The sequence below is a fragment of the Loxodonta africana genome, chromosome 21, assembly GCF_030014295.1.
Source record: "Loxodonta africana isolate mLoxAfr1 chromosome 21, mLoxAfr1.hap2, whole genome shotgun sequence".
Classification (NCBI taxonomy): domain Eukaryota; kingdom Metazoa; phylum Chordata; class Mammalia; order Proboscidea; family Elephantidae; genus Loxodonta; species Loxodonta africana.
In genome coordinates, this window is record NC_087362.1 from 40,998,895 (window position 1) to 41,014,089 (window position 15,195).

A 15,195-nucleotide genomic window follows, 5' to 3' on the forward strand; every position below is an offset into this window, starting at 1 on the left:
ACAGAGTTTCCAAAGAGCACCTGGTGGATTCGAACTGCCAACCTTTTGGTTAGCAGCCATAGCACTTAACCACTACGCCACCAGGGCTTCCCAAATGGCCAATAGATATTTAAAAAGAGAAGCAACCTCTAGTATAATTGAAGAGACACAAATTAAACCAGGGTTACATGTTGCACCTAACAAATAGGCAAATATAAGAAGTCTGACAATGTCCTGTGTTGGTGAGGATCTGGGAAAATACACATTCACATGATGACCATGGAAATTCACACAACCTTTTGGAAGGCAATTTAGGAACATCTGGTGGTGTGGCGGTTAAGAGCTTGGCTGCAACCCAAAAGGTCTACAGTTTGAATCCACCAACTGCTCCTTGGAAACCCTATGGGGAAGTTCTACCCTGTCCCATCGGGTCACTATGAGTTGAAACTGACTCAATGGCAAGGGGTTTGGTTTTGTTTTGGTATCAACATTTAGAAAGCAATTTGGCAAGTGCTATCAATATGGGCTACATGAAGAAGAACAGGGCATTGGAACTGGAGGAAGACTCATAACAACCTGCAATATGCAGATGACACAACCTTGCTTGTGGAAAGTGAAGAAGACTTGAAGCATTTACTGATTAGGATCAAAGATTACCACCTTCAGTATGGATTATACCTCAATATAAAGAAAACAAAAATCCTCACAACTGGACCAGTAAAGAACATCACGAATGTCTTAGCTTGGGTTCTCTAGGGAAGCAAAACCAGTAAAGCATATAAATATATATACATGAAGATTTATATCAAGGAAATGGCTCACACGGTTGTGGAGGCTGGAACATCCCAAGTCCATGGGTCGGGATAGAGGCTTCTCCTCATTCACATAGCCACAGGGGCTGGCAAACCCAAGATCAGCAGAGCAGAGAGCAGCGATCTTGCTCACAGGCTGCGAAGATCAATGAATCCCAAGATCGACAGGCAAGACCACAGGTAAGCTGCTAGCTCAAGTCCTAAGAACCGGAGGTCAGACAAACAGCAGCCAGCTGAAGGATCCAGCGTGAGGAAAAAGCCCCCAAGCCCCAAAAATGTCTGCTTGTATTCCATTCAGGCCACTCCCTTTCAAATGAATGGTTACTTGCAGAAGATCCCATCAAGCAGGTGGTTGCATATCAGATCTCAACAGGGAAGTGATCACATTATATGACTGCCAAAACAGTGAGAATCATGGCCCAGCCAAGTTGACACACAACCTTAACCATCACAGTCCACCCCTTGTCAACCTGGCACCTGTACACATCTCCTTAAACCATACATAATCCCTGAATAAAGACAATTATAAAGTCATACTTGCACTCTAACATGATACAACATACATACACCCAAAAATGCACTAGCACTGTTTACACCTTATATTTTATGTGAAGAAAACAAAAATATTTGATGCACACATACAAAGCAGAATTACCCATAACAATTACAGTCCTCATTTCTGCAACTGGTCACACGGCTGTAACTCATATTTAGAAATATCTTCTTCCACCACCCATTCCATATTCCCTTTGTCCTCAGCAAGCACCTTAGCTGGTCACAGTTCTTTGCTTGGTGGGGTGACCCAAACCTTCATTCCTGAAGGGTCTGGGCCATTAGTAGTCATATCGGAATCGGTAGTACTGAGACACTCTAAGGGATCTCCTGGAATTAGTGTCAGCTCAGAGACAGTATCCAGTAATCCCCAAAAAGTCTGATTATTTCCTTTACCCCAGTGAATTTTTTGAATAGTCACTCTTGTAAAAGGCTATAGATCCACTTGGGGAAGGCCGGGAGAAAGATTAACAGTATAATGTTTTCATAATGTATTGAAGTCCTTCCTTAAGGGGATCTGGCCTTAAAATTCACTCAAGTCTGGGAATTGATTGAGGGACTGTGACTCTCTATTCTAGCAATTTGAGTTAGACTGCTGTTCACTTGACCTAGAATTCATCTGCTTGTACAGGTCAAATAAATATTTAGTAGATTTCCTAAGTATCCAAAGCCATAAGTCCATACCAGTCAGATCATTCTGATTACTGCTTTGACTCCACTGTCCATTATTATAACCATGCCCACCTTGTTTTTGTAGATTGAGTGCAGTCACTTGGCCCCTACTACCTACCACAGGGTCCAGTCAGCCTCATTGTAATTAAATTTGTTGCTGTCAAGTCTTGTAATTAGGTGTCAATTCAGTTAGGGCAGTTCCCACTGTCAAATCTGATTTACATAAGATAGCAATTACAGCAGTCTTCATGGATGCTGGGGCACCCTTCACAAATTTGTGCTCACAGCTGTGGTAAACGGTATGTCCTCTGGGCACTCAGTGTGGGTCTGTGGGTCTAATTGTACTTCACCTTGATTTAGTGTAGGCCACTGCGTAATCCATGCTTCAGAGACTCAACCAAATAAACTATTAGATCCTTTCCTAACTTCTCGAGCTGGAACACTGAAGAATCTGTGCTTCGTGGGCCCATATTAATAAACTCAGATTGATCTATCTTTATGTTCCTGACACTATTATCCCACATCCCTAATAACCATTCCCACACATATTCTCAGGTTTCTATTTGTACATATCAGAAAAGTCTAGCAGTTCTTTTGGAGTGTAATGTACCTCCTTCTGGGTCACACTCTGTACTTCACCTTTTGCGGCTCGCTGGGACTTTAGTATAGGTCTAAAAAAAATAGGTCTAGAAAGGTGGAATGTCATGGACTGAATTGTGTACTCCCAAAATGGGTATCAATATGGCTAGCCATGATTCCAAGTATTGTGTGATTGTCCACCATTTTGTCATCTGATGTGACTTTCCAGTATTGAAAATCCTACCTCTATGATGTTAATGAGGTGGGATTAGGGGCAATTACGTTAACAAGGTAGGAGTCAATCTATAAGATTAGGTTGTGTGTTAAGTCAATCTCTTTTGAGATATAAAAGAAACCAGCAGAGAGACCTGGGGACCTCACACTATCAAGATAGTAGTGCCAAGAGAAGAGGGTGTCCTTGGGACTGGGGTCCCTGTGCTAAGAAGCTTCTAGTCCAGGGGAAGCTTGATGGCAAGGACCTTCCTCCATAGCTGACAGAGAAAGCCTTCCCCTGGAGCTGATGCCCTGAATTCAGACTTCTAGCCTGCTAGACTGTGAGAGAATAAATTTCTCTTTGTTAAAGTCATCTGCTTGTGGTATTTCTGTCATAGCAGCACTAGATAACTAAGACAATGATAAACGGAGAAAGATTGATGTTGTCAAGGATTTTATTTTACTTGGATCCACAATCAATGCCCGTGGAAGCAGTAGTCAAGAAATCAAACGATGACTGTTCTCGGCAAATCTGCTGCAAAAGACCTCTTTAAAGTGTTGAAAAGCAAAGATATCACTTTGAGGACTAAGGTGTGCCTGACCCAAGCCATGGCATTTTGAATCATCTCACATACATGTGAAAATTGGACAATTAATAAAGAAGACCTAAGAAAAATTAATGCCTTTGAATTATGGTTTTGACAAAGAATATTGAATATACTGTGGACTGCCAGAACAAACTAATCTCTCTTGGATGACGTACAGCCAGAATGCTCCTTGGGAGTGAAGATGGTGAGATTTCATCTCATATAGTTTGGACATGTCATCAGGAGAAACCAGTCCCTGGAGAGGGACATCATGCTTGGTAAAGTAAGGGGTCAGCGAGAAAGAGGAAGACCCTCAAAGAGATGGACTGACACAGTGGCTGCAACAATGGGCTCAAACATAGCAATGATTGTGAGGATGGCACAGGACTGGGCAGCATTTCATTCTGTTGTACACAGGGTCACTGAGTCGGAACTGGCTCCGTGGCACCTACCAACAACAACAACATTTTAAAGACAGAATCTCACTTCTAGAAATTTATCCATCAGGTTTACTTGCTTGAGTATGCACAAAGGTATATTCAATGATATTCCTGAAGAATTGTTTATAGTAACAAAAAGAGGGAAAATACTTGACTGTCCATCAACAAGGGGCACAAATTATGGTTCATCCACACCACAGAATATTATATAGCTAATAAAGAAGAGATAGATTCATATGTATTGATATAAAAAGATGGCTTTAATATCATTAAAGGGGAAAAAGAGCTAAGTGCATAACTTTGAGCATCATATGATCTTATTTGGCTAGAAAAACACAGTATGTAACTGCCAATTGACAAATCTATGTATAATGTATATTAAAAATTGTAGCCAGATATTTAAAAAAAAAAGTCAACAGTTGTTACCTCTGGAGTATAAGACGGGATAGTTGGGAAATAGGAATGATTGTTTATATTTCACCATATACACTTCTGTTTATTTTTAACATGAGCCTGTGTTATTTTAAAAATTAAAACATCATCAACAACAAAATAAGGGAGAAATAGTTGCAACATCTTAAACTGTTGAAATCAATTTATCAATGATAAAGGTCAAAATCTCAGTGGCCCATTCTTCTCCAGACAAAAATGGGCAGAGAATAGGAAAGGCAGCTCATAAAGCACGTACCGTAGCCAAACAGTACATGAAGACATACCTAGAGCAATAGACGGTGAAACAGAACAAAAGTAAAGCTAGTTTAATAACAAAGGAGCGTGTTAGTGACTTTTTAAAAATATTTTATTAGAAAAAACTTAAAACACACACAAAGTAGGACACTATGGCAAACCCTCATTTAGTCATCGCCTAGATCTGACAATTATTAACATTCACCCATATTTGCTTCATCTAAGCCTTTCCTGTGCTGAAGTATTTTCAAGCAAATCCCAGGTTTCGAGGTGTTTCATCCACAGACATTTCACTGAGTGTCAACTACTCAGGGACATTTTCTTAGAAGGCCCCAATCCTATAATCACACAGGACAAAACTAACAATGATCCCTTAGTATCACCCAATATCCAGACCGTATGCAAATTTCCCTGACTGTTCCCAAATGTCTCTTAACAGCTGGCTTTTACAACCATTCTTTGAAAGCTCTACCTGTGCTTTCCTGTCATGAGGAAAGGCAGAGAGTGAACCAGCAGTAAATCTTTTAAATAATCGAACTAACATCTTGATTAAAAAAAGAAAAAAAAGCATTCCATGTTACAAAACAGGCTGTAGAGTATGAGCCCCTTTTTAAACATTTTATTTTGAAATAATTGCAGATGTACATGAAAGTTGCGGGAATGGGCCACAGTACTCCCATTTGCCCTTGTATCAGACTCCCCATTTGTGAGTGTTTCTGAACTGTAGGTTGCAGACATGATGCCCCATTACTCCTTAATACTCCAGTGTATATTTCCTATATATATAAGGATACCCTACCAGGTAACTGTATCAAAACCAGGATGCTAACATTGATCCAATAGAAATATCCTATCTTCAGATGCCATTAAAAAATTTCCCTTTTTTCCTTTATATTTTAAAATTATATACTACTACTTCTATTTTCCTAAAAGGAAAATCAAGTAATAAATCTCAAAAATGCCTCCATGCCTGTACCACCCCAAAATTGAAGTCCTCTGCCCAGAGTCAACAAGTAAGTTTTAGTCTTTAGACATTTTTCTGTGCAACACAGACAGGGCTATAGTTAACACCTCCTTTTTTAAAATCCAAGTTTGCTTTTCTCTCATAAAAATATGGTCTCTTGGAGATCATTCTGTGTCAATAACGACCTTATCCTTTTTAGAATGAATTTTTAATTAATTTTAATTAGAATTTTTTTTTTCTTGCATCTTTTGCTCCCACCAGCAATATTCCAATGACCATGTAACTGTATGTTCTCCTATGGTTACCTCACATGGTGACTGGAGATGTAGAATACCATTTTCCATGCTAAAAACAACCTGTCAAACTGTCCTCAGCAAAGCCTTTGATAGTAAGGTCAGTTCCTTTACAGAGAAGCAAGGGAAGGCCTGCTTCCCCACAAGGTCATCAATACTAGACATTATCCCTCCCTTTATCAAACCTATTCTACAGGTTAAAAATGGCAACTTGATATTCTTTTCAATTTCTGCACTGCTGGTGAAGTTAATTGCATCTTCAATTTTGAAAGAATAATATTAAAATAGTTTTAAGCACAGTGGCAGCCATAGTTGGTGATTAATAATTGGGATCTATTTGCACCTCTCTTGATTATTTGTCTCTCCTTTGTTGATAGTTGGCACACAGCGTGGGCCTATTCTGTCAGTTATTTCACTATTCATACACTTATTAAAAAAAAAAAATTTTATTTTTTTTTTGTGTATCCAGCAGGCATTGTTTTAGGTGCTAAGGAAAGAGCAGTAAACACAGTCATGGAGTTTACGTTCTAGGACAGAAAAAAAACTAGTTATTGTCGATGTGTGCACAGGTAGGTCTGGCAGGCTGCAATCCAACAGTTGTTAACATAGTGGTCTCAAGAGAAAGGGCGGAGGCATTAGAGATAGAGGGAAGGAGGGCAGATAATTGTTCAAGCGGTATGATGGGTATATAGACCTTTATTATGCTATTTTCTCTATTTTGGTACGTTTGGAAAATTTCTATGATTAAAAAATATATGTATTATATAGACGCATATGGCATACTAGTGAGCCCTGGTGGCGCAGTGTTTAAGCGCTGGACTGCTAATTGAAAGGTCGGAGGTTCCTACCCACCAGCCACACTGCGGGAGAAAGATGTGGCAGTCCGCTTCGCAAAGATTACAACTTGGAAACCCTATTGGGCAGTTCTACTCTGTCTTGTAAGGTCGCCATGAGGCGGTAACCACTACATGGCATCGGGTTTAGGTTGGTAGGGCATACCAGTGAATTACTGTCTTGGGAGATTTCCTTCTCTTTGCTGGACTGCAATTTCTAAAGGTCTCTAGGACAAAAATTTCTTTTCTCTTCAAGGGGTAGGGGTCATTGTTCAATAAATCAATGCCCTGAAGGAAAGAAGCTGTTTGTGGGAGAAGCTATTCTCAATTTAAAAGATTTAAGAGTCCATGCAGAGTGCTGCCCAAGGGGAAACTGGGTTATGGTCTGGGTGTGAGACGGTCCTGGGGAATGACATATTGTTAGTTTTCTTAGGTGTAGAAGTAGCAGGGTGATTTTTGTGAGGGCCTCCTTTTATTTTTTATAAGCCGCATACTGAATTATTTAGTCTTTACCTTAAAATAGTTAAGCAATATATCCAATAAAGATGACAAGTTAATCTAGGCGATGAGAATGTGCGCACTATTTCTCTCCACTTTGTGGAACGGTTAAGTTTTTCTTCTTAATAACAAAAGGCTTAAAATTTTACCATTTTTTACAAAGTATTATTACCCTTATTTTAATGGGAAAACCCTTTCCTCCTCTGACCCCAACAGACAGAGGTACAGACCACTCGCCCTCACTACCTTCAGCGTCCTCAGCCTCAACCACGGCTCCAAGCGATTCCGTTTTCAAAGGCTCCAACCTGCCCGCCATTTTCCAGCGCGGTGAGCTGGCTTGGCCGATGATTGGTCCAAACGTACGCGCACAGAGACTCTGCAGTGCGCATGCGCGCCGGGCACCGCAGTCCCCTCAGCTGATCCGGATCTAGGCACCGGGAGTTCAGCTCTGGGCAAGCGCAGAACATAAGGCGCCCCTGATTAGCAGTTGGCGCCAAAGTGTGAGACGGCAAGCCCCTGATCAAGGTCATCGGGCAACTGAGGAATGAAGGTTGTGCACGCCACGTAGAATCGCTAGGGAAGTCTCCCTTTTTTAGGCCACTTGTGCAGACTGGGAAAGTCTGGAACAAGTGTGCACATGCTGTACCGTGGAACACAAGAGTTCAAGTCCCTTTGTTTCCCTTACAAATCCTCATTTAACAGTCTATGAGAGGTGGTTATCCCCATTTCATGGACGAGTAAATGCAGGCTTGGAAGCCCAGTGCACCTCTTATGAAAATTTCCAGATCTCAGCCACCATCTTGAGAAGCCAGGTGTTTTACCCTGGTCACATATATAGATGCCAGATGCCACCTTCTCATTAACATCAGCAGCGTCTAACATTGATTGGGGTCATTTCTTGGCAGAGGAGAGATGAAGACAAGGATATGAAGGGCAAAGGAGTATCCTGGTAGGGATTAGTTTTAGGCCGTCTATGTAGTTTTTCCTTTAAACTATCCTCAGGCTGGTTCCAGGCACAGGCTGGATCCAGGCACAGGACGGCCCTGCATTCCCAATTCCAGAGGCCCTGTGGCCTGCCCTTGAAAGCCTGGTTATCCATGGACACTCCACTGGAGAGGCAGGCCCTTAATGCTGGGACAGAAGACATGGTGCCCAGGTTTAGAGAGGACAGCCTTGAAACATCATCCAGGTGGAGGTGGTGAGGCAGAGGGAAGGGAAAGGGGAGACTCAAGAATTTCCCCAGAGGTGGAGGTGCAGTCTGCTCATCTGATGTGTAGCCAAGCTGCTACCCACCCTCCCACTTGTGGACAGGGCCTCAGATCTTTCTTGCCCCATTCCGCAGGGAAACAGGGACCAGCCGGAAACCCCCCTCAACCACGCTTCTAGGGTGAAGATAGATAAAAGCCAGAGTTGGTCACTCCCAGCACTGCCTCATTGGGAAGCTTGGCCTCTCAGAGTCCAGTGAAAAAGCCGTTATGGGGTGCCTGGTCCACAGAGGTGGCAGGGGGTGTGGAGTATTTGGGTGGGTAACGAATGAAGAGCCGGTCCTCCTCCTTCTTCACCCAGCGCAGGAGTTTGGTCACTACCAAGATGGCACCTGCCTTGGTCACCAAAGGGCTGAGACATGTATAGAGCTCGAACTTGGAGGTCACCTGGGGGTTTGAGAGAGGACAGAGTCAGATGGGCCAGAGCTGGCCATGGCCTCCCCTTAGTGAGACCTCCCCTGATTTAAAATCCTGGGCCTGCCATATATCTTGGTTTTTAAATACCATTACCCACTAAAAGGTACAAAGGTTCCTTGGAAAAGTGTCTGATTCCAGGACTGGTGCAGAGAAAGTGCAAAATGAGTCTGGAACATCTTATGCCCGAAAATAAGAAGTGCTCAAATAGCAACGAGGACATGTCCAACAGACAAAGAAACTAGCCAGGCTAAATCAGAAATAATGTGAACATCAAAATAAATAACAGCAAAGGATTTTAGCCAAGTGAATAAATGAAAAAACCCATGTGCCCATACTGACATAAAAAAACGAATAAACAGGAGAAGGTAAAGTTCTTCCTTATGGTAGAATCACAGCCAATAAATGTAGAAGGAATGATGGAGTTAGAAAAACACCATCTGACAAACACAAAAGTGGTACCTGTTGCAGTTAAGAATCATTAATGGATGTACAAATTAGTGGGTGAGAATATGATAAAAAACATGATATTTACATAATCATAATAAATTACAGATGGGAAAATACTAACTTTACAGTGGAAAAACCAGGTGAACACAACCTTAGCCAAGTGACCAAAGTTAACAATGGGACAAACCAGTATCAGGTGCCTCCTAATAGAATGCAGGAAGGTACCACATCACTTCTGTGGTATTCTTGCCCAAAAGGCATGATCTCAATTTAATCATGACAAAACATTAGAAAAACCCAATTTGAGGGGCATTCTACAAACTAACTGGCTGTATATCCTTCAAAAGTGTCAAGGTCATAAAAGACAAAAAGGACTGAGGAACTGTTGCAAAATAAACAAGAATAGGGAGACAGAATAAATACACGAAACGTGATGCTGGATTAGATCCTGGACCAGTAAAAGGCATCGCTGGGACAACTGGTGAAATGTGAATGAATTCTGTGTATTATCCTGATTTTGGTAAGTTGCTTGGTAATTCTGGTAAGTTAACATCTGGGTAAACTATGTCAAGGGTATACAGGAATTCTTTTACTACACAACAGGCATGCAATAAATTAATAAACAAACGGCACTGGGGGAAGGTGCCATTTCTGATGGGATCACCTTGACAGGCCTCCCTGAATGGCTTACCTTTAACAGACTCAGAGGAAGTCTGAGAGCCCTGAGGTGGCCCCAGGGAAGGAGGCCCCAGGCAGAAGGCACAGCATGGTACTAAGCCTGTGGTGTTTAAGGGGTGCCGGGGACTCACAAAGTCAAACTGAACTGGCGGCTAATGGATAATCAGCAGACACAATGATGTTTGTTAATGGGACCTCCTGAAAGTCAAAGACACTGTACTGGTAGCTAATGGGAGACCAGCAAACAGAATGACGTGGCTAATGCACGATAAGCAGATACTGTGATTGACTGATCCTCACTGGTTCCAAACACAAGTATGTAATGGTGGAGACAGTGTTGCGAGCAAGGGCATAGCCCAGGCTTTCTGTGCTGTTATGGAAGCTGTTATGGCTGGAGTGGACAAATGGAGGGAGAAGGAGACGTGAAGTGGGAATGAACTCACCCAGGCCAGCAGTGTCTCCTTCTCAGCCACGTGGTAAATGAGGCGCAGGGGCCTGGAGGTGCTGTGGAGGCGCGCGTGCAGGCAGTGGTACAAATCCGACAGGCGGTGTCGCTCCTCCTCCCTGCTGTACGGGGCCTCTAGCTCAGGGCTGCCATGGAGGGATGCAGGGGACAAGGTCAGTCCAGTTTATTCTTGGCTGGCCCATCTCCCCTCTCACTCTAGGGATTTCAACTAAGTTAGGGGGCTGGGCCTCTCCCATTAGACTTGAGGATTCTCAAGCGTTTGGAGACTGAGCCTCTCTCATCAGACTAGGGGATTCTCTAAACACAGAGGCTCTCCTCCCCATTAGAGTAGGGAATTCCTGGGGGTTGGTGGTTGAGCCTCCCTCATCAGACAGAGACCCATCCTATTCCATCCTTCTAGAGCATGAGTGGCCACCTCTCCCCCAGTCATGTCTATGAGATGCTGAGACTCCCTGTCAAACAAACCTTCCTGCCCGGCTGATTGCCCACAGGGTCAGGGCTCACCTGGTAAACTGGGGCAGCTGGCGGTGGTGGTCGGGAATGTCCAGTGGTTTATAGAGGAAGTGCCGGAGGCCGGGTGCCCCCACGGCCTGCACGCTGTAGGCAGGGGCATTGGCTGACGGTACATTATAGAGCCCAGCAACTTCTGCAAGGGCACGAATTGCACCGAGGGCACGCATGCCATCTTCAACCAGGCGTCGGCAGGCAGCCATGGCATGGAAGGCCTCACGGTCAGTGCCAAGCAGCAGCAGGCAGACAGGCATGGCATCCAGGCGGGCCACGTAGGCATAGAAAAAACCATCAGGATTGAAGCGGGGTAGGCACACAGGTGCCCATGCCTCGCCTGCTGCAAAGGCTGGTGCACCCACCCAGTCGAGCAGCAGTTGCAGGTCAGCTGGGTCCAGCCGGCACTCAGTCAGCACAGTCCGTTCCTGGGCTGCTGTTATCAGCCGGCCGCCAACTGCCAGCACCGACAGTGCTAGGCCAGGGGCTGTGCAGCGTTGCAGTAGTGCGCCCAGTGCTTCCCGCAGTGGGCGTGCGAGAGGCACGCAGCGCACGGCGCCCAGGAGCAGCACACCTGGGTCCCGCTCCACACTGTCCAGAAGCCGGTCCAGCGTGCGCTCTGAGCCAGCCAGCAGGCGGCGGAGGTCATAGTTCTGCTTGTGTGCAAAGATGCGGGCCACACTCGCACGGGTCAACGTGCTCACAATCTGGGCGTGCACAGCTAGCAGCTCCCCCCGCAGCTGGGCTGCTGACTGAGGAGTACGGGACACGGCCACCAGTAGCAGTGGGCCCTGCTGCAGGAACACCAGCTTGTGGTCCTCTGGGGAGAGAAGGGGTGGGGCAAAGAGGCAGAGCTCAGGGGTGGTTGGAGGCACTGAGGTGGAGCACTTCTGTCTCCCTGTCCCCAACACACACATCTCTGATCTGAGCCCACATAGTCACTCTATAGGCACCTGGGCTAGGGTAAGAACATGCTGGGGGAGCCTGAGTATTTGGACAGACATGAGCGGGTTCTCAAGAGGTCGGGTACATTAAGCACAGAGCACAGGGTTGGGGGGAGATGGAGTAAGGACTGACATATAGTCTTCCAACTCAGCCATACATGTCAACCCTAACACGGCTCTTGTAGTCACACTCTCAGGCAACAAGGAAGCACCTAGCCAGTCACTAAGACCCCAGTGAGTCAGTCAATCACTCAGAACCAAACCAAACCCTCAGACCAAAAGACAGACCCTTGACTGGCCGGCCACACACAGTGACCCATCTCTGACTGACTGGAGAGTCCTGCAGAGACTTACCCATGGCTGGCTGGATAGACCTCCAGCCAGTCAACCAGTTTAGACATATCCCCAGCCAGCCAGCTCCCCAGTCACTGTCCCCCATCTGCCACTGCCCCTTGGCTCACCAGCATAGATGGCGCGGATGGCATCGCCTGCACTCTGCACAAAGGACACAAGGGCTGTCATCACACCCATGGTAGCCGACAGTGCCTCCACACTACCATAACGTGAGTAGATGGGTTTGCCAGCCTCACTCAGCACAAACACATGCTTCCGCTGGCTGCGCCAGTCCTCGTCACTGGGGTCCCCGCCCTGGCCCCCAGGCCCATTCTCGGGGCCACCTGTGGGACTATTCCTAGGGGCTGTGGGGCTCCAGGGCTCACAGGTGCCTGATGGGGTCTCTGACTGGGGCAGTGATGACAGAAGGCTCGGCAGCTGGTCCTTGGCCTTGGATCCTGAAAGGGAGGCCCTGGTAGGTCATCTGCTTGTGGACCTCCACAAACCCCATGTTCCCAAGGACCCATCAAATCCCCCCAGCCTCCCAATGACCTTTGCATGTTGGCACAGATCTTTAGATATCTTCCCTACCCCCCTTCCCAGTAACCACTGACTACCTTAGGACCCCCTCTCAATGATATCCACTAACACTTAGGTTTCAATGATTCCCCTTAAAGTCCAAATAATCCCATATTCTCTCACTGTTATTCACTGAACCCTCTATGTCCCCAAAGACCAATTATCCCCCTTTCAATAACAGCAATTAACTGCCACTAATACCCAAGTCTTCAGAGCATCCAGTTACCTCTGAATGACCACTGTTAATATTCACTAAGAAACAAGATTTTAATGACCTCCACTGCCATGAATATCATTAACATTCGCTAAAACCCACAACTTCAATGACATCCATTACCTCCCATGAAATCCTCCCATTTATTCCCACTGATCCTCCAATGATGAGAATTATTATACATTCACACCTATGCCTCAAAAATTTTCCCATAAAATTCCAATGACTTCATATTCTCTCAATGACATTCACGGACCCCTCCCCCCGCCAATGTCCCCAAAGACTAGTCGACCCCCTTCCACTAAACATCCATTGACACCCACTGGCTCCCTTTTCGTTCCTCGATGACTTAAAACTCCATCCTGAGTTCACAATGACATCCTGTTGACCCAAATATGGTTTAAGCTACTGCTCTCAGTCCCAAAAGACTCCTCACTGGTCCCTCACAGACCCTCCCCACCAAACAATGACACTCCCTTGGGATTCCTCCCAAATCCACAGTGCGGAGAGGACTTACCTGTTTCCTCCAGGTCCCGGTCTCCGGGATCCGGCGGATCCTTCTGAACCCCTCCACTGTCTCCAGCTTCCTCACCAAAGAGCCGCGTGGCCTCCAAGTCCTCCGCGTCCGCCGGTGCTGGGGCAGCAGTGTTTCCGCCGGCGTCCATCTGCACATCCCTGGGGAGGAGGAGGTACGGGGAGGTGACAGGCAGCAGAAAAACTTCTTAAAAGCCCTTACAGAGCGCGTTCCCTCGGCCACAGTCCTAGTGCCCGTTTTTCACACGGGCTTCAAGAAGATGAGACATTCCAGAACATGACCGAATAGTGGCACCTTTCAACACTTCCAGGAAAAGGGAGGCTCAACCAGAGCTCAAGAAATAAAGACCCATAAATATCTGTTTTAAACCCGTATCTCAAGTGGCCGGATATCATTACTTCCCGCAGCGGCGGCAGCATCACACTTCCGGGTGCGGCAGCTGTCTTGCCACACTTCCGGGTGTGACGCCACTCTCAAAAGACTTCCGGTTGCGGAGCATTAATCGTTTTCTGCGGCACCCCAACCCCTCTGGTCCCGCTCCCCACTGGTGCTCTCTCACCGTTGAGGTGGCGTGCGCCACTCCAGGAGCTACGTCAGATCTGGTAGGGAATCCAGTGATATCCCTCTGCAATACGTCCCACAGTTCTAGCTCGAGCTGCTATCTGAGGTAAGCCGGGCAAGCGTCTCGTACCTCTAGCTGTTGGTGCGAGGAAGGCACACAGCCAATCCTGGAGTAGAGAGGGTGGGACCACCTCCCTTCTGGCCCAATCGTGGTCTCACGCAGCCCCGCCCTCTTTTACCCGGGCCAGTACTGTGCGTTTGATTGCGTTTGCGGCCGCCCATCACTTCACTGACATCTATCCAGGCCCAATCGGCAGGCTCGAAAGGATTCCTCGCTTCACACGAGGGCGTTCACCGCCCAAATCCTGACGATACCCTCGCCCAAACCAATGACGTGCTTCCCGAGAAGGGTTGGCGCTTCTTCGCCCTTTCTTGTCCACTAGGGAAAGTGGGGGATTGGAGGTGGGGTGGAATAGGCTCTGAACAGAGGGGGAATGCTTGACTGAGAGTCGTTTCCCTACGGAGTGCTGCGCGCAAATTCGTCAGCCTACGGGACTCGGATTCTAAAAGTTAAGAAGTGGGTCAGAAGTAGGACATACTTGTCAGTCTCTGGATTCAACCAGAGTTCAGCGGTCCTTGGAAAAACGGAAGCGTCCGCCTGGCGCAGGACTGAGAAGGAAAAGCAAATTTGCCCAAACCTTCAAAAATCCAGGCGTACCCCACCTGCTTAGGCAGGGGCTCTGCGCCGGGAGCTATGCAGATTAGGAGTCCCCTCCCGCCAGCTCAGGGAGCCTATGGGCTTGGGTTTGAGAGGCTTCTTGAGTCCTCATTGGCTGAAGCAAGTGCCCTGCCGGCCTTTGCGCGCTGCCAGTTGGTGAACAAGAGGAAGAGGTGACTTCTCTGCAGCTAGGACCCTCCTCCTGGAGGGTGTCTCAAAAAACAAAGCAAAACAAAAGCCCGTTGCCGCCCAATGGATTCCCGCTCATAGGGACCCTGTAGGACAGAGTAGAACTGGGTTTCCAAAGAGCGGTTAGTGGATTCTAACTCTCAATCTTTTGATTAGCAGCGGAGCTCTTTAACCGCTGTACCACAAGGGTGTCTACTCCGGCTTAAAAAGAGCACAGCACCTGGATACGGTCCTCC

At 46.4% G+C, this 15,195-nt stretch overlaps 1 protein-coding gene and 1 long non-coding RNA gene across 4 annotated transcripts in view; one reads left to right on the plus strand and one right to left on the minus strand.

Annotated features, from left to right (window-relative positions):
- Window positions 1-6,141: 6,141 nt before the first annotated feature.
- Window positions 6,142-14,164, minus strand: MON1B (MON1 homolog B, secretory trafficking associated). Of its 3 annotated transcripts, XM_010597849.3 has the most exons (6): window positions 14,051-14,164; window positions 13,474-13,631; window positions 12,292-12,621; window positions 10,887-11,706; window positions 10,360-10,507; window positions 6,142-8,761 (listed from the first exon to the last, which is right to left on the minus strand). In XM_010597849.3, the coding sequence occupies exons 2-6, from the start codon at window positions 13,619-13,621 to the stop codon at window positions 8,561-8,563; spliced, it is 1,647 nt and encodes a 548-aa protein (XP_010596151.2). In that variant the 5' UTR covers window positions 13,622-13,631; window positions 14,051-14,164; the 3' UTR covers window positions 6,142-8,560. The 3 variants fall into 3 exon arrangements, with proteins under 3 accessions (XP_010596151.2, XP_010596152.2, XP_064129832.1); XM_010597850.3 differs by lacking the exons at window positions 12,292-12,621; window positions 14,051-14,164 and having other exon boundaries at window positions 13,474-13,621; XM_064273762.1 differs by lacking the exons at window positions 13,474-13,631; window positions 14,051-14,164 and having other exon boundaries at window positions 10,887-11,704; window positions 12,292-12,436.
- Window positions 14,053-15,195, plus strand: part of LOC111752577 (uncharacterized) — a 38,421-nt gene continuing 37,278 nt past the window's right edge. The window contains exon 1 of the long non-coding RNA XR_010318848.1: window positions 14,053-14,158. This is a non-coding gene — a long non-coding RNA (uncharacterized LOC111752577). The remainder of the gene's footprint in view (window positions 14,159-15,195) is intronic.

What these genes read in the sequence shown, in the direction of transcription:
- MON1B (XM_010597849.3), bottom strand. Translation starts at nt 13,621, where the DNA reads ATGGACGCCGGCGGAAACACTGCTGCCCCAGCACCGGCGGACGCGGAG. An exon ending in CCGGGACCTGGAGGAAACAG is followed by an intron (nt 12,622 to 13,473) that starts GTAAGTCCTCTC and finishes CCTCCCTTTCAG; the next exon opens with GATCCAAGGCCAAGGACCAG. An exon ending in CAGCTGCCCCAGTTTACCAG is followed by an intron (nt 10,508 to 10,886) that starts GTGAGCCCTGAC and finishes CCTCCATGGCAG; the next exon opens with CCCTGAGCTAGAGGCCCCGT.